Genomic DNA, 2,691 nt, shown 5'->3' with positions numbered 1-2,691 from the left:
CCCGGGCAGCCCCACCTTTCGAATCGAAATCTCCCAGCCATCGTCAAGAGTAGGAAACTGCAGGAAGGGGAGGAGAGGCTACTCAAGAGTAGTAGGAGAATCTTTAATGAAAGAGAGCAGACAACGAATGAACTTGATGCAACTCTTTTAACAGAAAGAGAGGGACCTCGAAGAGGCTCAAAAGAAGATGGATTTATGCAACTCAACATTAAAAGAGGAGGATGATATCAGACTGGAAGACGTAATGGTAAATGAGAAAAAGGCCAACTCTCTGAGAAGCTTCCTTGAGATGAAGGAGAAGGAATTACTTGAGGCGCTTTTGGATAAGATGAAGAAGCTTCAGAACAAGCTTTATGACTACCAGTACAACATTGGGCTTCTCTTGATTGAGAATTGCGACTGGTCTATGAAGTATGAAGAACTGGGGCAAGCTCTGGCTGAAATGCAGAGATCCTCAAACGTGAGCAGTCGCCACATTTAATTGCTTTATCTAAAGTTGAGAAGCGAGAAGAGAACTTGGAAGATCTTGGGAAGGATATATACTGTTACACGCCGACGTGACGGAACATCTGGAGGTGAAGGGCAGTGAAGGCGTTCAGTGCTTTGTGAAAGTGAAAGTGTTGATGGCAAAGAGATGAAAACCTTGAAGACTAATTATGGAGAGTGGGCTCAGATGGGCCTTAAGGAAATAAAGGGTACGAGCTTCAAGTGACAGGAGGTTGATGGGCCAAGAGATATTTCGGACCGTGCTTATTAGAATTACTTTAAATGCTCTTTTGTGCAAGTACATGACTTTCAAGTAAAGTTACGGACAAAAATTCCGGGGGACCCTCTTCTATCCACACTGATTCACTATCTAAATACATGCCTAACTTTGCTGCAATATGAGTAGCTTTATTTCCAGTTCTCTTAGTAAAAATCAGGTTCCAATTTGCATGTCCTTTTATTAAGAATTGTATGTCATCAATCAAAAGCCCTTGCCAGGAATGGCTGTTGTTATAACTATTAATACTATTCACTACTGCCTTAGCATCTACCTCGAACACCACCTGGTATAAACACAACGCTTGGCACAACTTGATGCTTCTTAGAAGTGCATAGCATTCTGCAGAAAAAGCAGAACAAATATGACTTTTGGGAGCAGAAACCACAGCTAGCACCTCACCTCTGCTGTTCCTTACCACTATGCCAATACCCATCAGCCTCTTCTCAGAGTCAAAGGCCGCATCAAAATTTAACTTATAGAAGGGATTTGTTGGTGGCCTCCATTCCACTTTAGTGATCTGTTGAGGTAGGCTGGCTGCATCATAAGTTAATCTCAAATGAGATTCATGAAAAACTTCTACATCATTCAATGCTGATTTAACTAAAACAAGTGGACTATTAAAAATGTTTTTAAAGACAAAACAAGTCCTTCTAGCCCAGATCTTGTAAAGAATAATAGCCACTTGATCTAGCTGTACAACATCCAACCTGTTAACCATGTCCAACCATAACAATATGAAATCCTTATAATTAGAACTCCATTTGTTGAGAGGGCTATCTCTCTCTCCCCAAACATCCATAGTAGCAAAACAATTCCAAAGAACATGAATAACATTCTCCTCATTTCCTTGACAGATAGGACACAAGCCATCTTCCACAATTTGTTTTTTCAGTAACACATGTTTTGTAGGTAGAATGTCAATAAGTGCCTCCATAGAAAGTGTTTGATCTTCCCTGGAACATGTAACTGCCATAGATTCCTCCATAGCTCTTCTACAGCCACTCCATTCGAAGCTTCACCAATAGACTATTTTTTCATAAGGTAATCCAGAAAATAAGCACTCTTCACAGAGAAAACACCCTTTGCATTTCTGACCCATATCCACTCCTGCTAAACACTGCAAAATGCTATCTCTAGTAGGATGAGTAGAAAGAAATACCTGAGAAAAGTGCTGCCAAAAGCCATGCATAATTTCTCCAGGTTCTGTCAAAAGCACCCCTCTCAGCATTAACAACTTTTTTGATTGAATTTTTCTTCCTCCTCTAATTGACACATGCATGATAAAACTTAGTGTTACGATCCCCCTTTTCTAGCCAATGTTTCTTTGCCCTTTGCTTCCATTTGATATCCTCTTGATCCAGAAGAAAGTCTATATCCTTCTGCAACTGTTTCTAAGTAGTCATAGAACACGGGTCTTCATTAAGTTGAAGCTGATCCAACAAAGTTTGATTTTTCCTTTATGACTTTAGTTCTCTCACCATCCAAGTTCTTGCTCCATTTCTTGAGGCCTTTACTGCAATACTTTAGCTTGGACTGCACAGTTTCTAACAAATTGGTCCCCACAGTTCCATTTTGCCATTCTGATGCAACTAAAGCACTACAACCAGCTTCTCTGCCCCAATTATGTTCATACTTGAAACTGCTAGAACCCCATCTCTGAACTTCACTACTTGAACCCCATTCAAGTAGAATAGGGCGATGATCAGAACAAATAGCTGCCATAGATTCAACCTTATACTGGCTATTACTGTCTATCCAATTCTGAGTAGCCAGAACTCTATCGAGTCTCTCTTTGGTGTAGGTGGCATCTTCATGACGATTACTCCACGTATACTTCTCCCCTCTCCAGCCCAAATCATATAATTGTCCCTGCCCTAAGACTTGTCTAAACAACTCCATTTGACTCTCACTGCGCACATTGCCTC

General features: G+C 40.8%; 1 protein-coding gene across 1 annotated transcript; it reads right to left on the bottom strand.

Annotated features, from left to right (window-relative positions):
• Positions 1–764: 764 nt before the first annotated feature.
• On the bottom strand, positions 765–1,751 carry LOC108997896. Its single transcript, XM_018974282.1, has one exon. It carries the CDS (start codon positions 1,749–1,751, stop codon positions 765–767), a length of 987 nt encoding a protein of 328 aa, XP_018829827.1.
• Between the last annotated feature and the right edge of the window lie 940 nt (positions 1,752–2,691).

Source organism: Juglans regia, chromosome 4 (genome assembly GCF_001411555.2).
Source record: "Juglans regia cultivar Chandler chromosome 4, Walnut 2.0, whole genome shotgun sequence".
NCBI lineage: Eukaryota > Viridiplantae > Streptophyta > Magnoliopsida > Fagales > Juglandaceae > Juglans > Juglans regia.
This window is presented reverse-complemented; position numbering and strand designations above follow the sequence as displayed.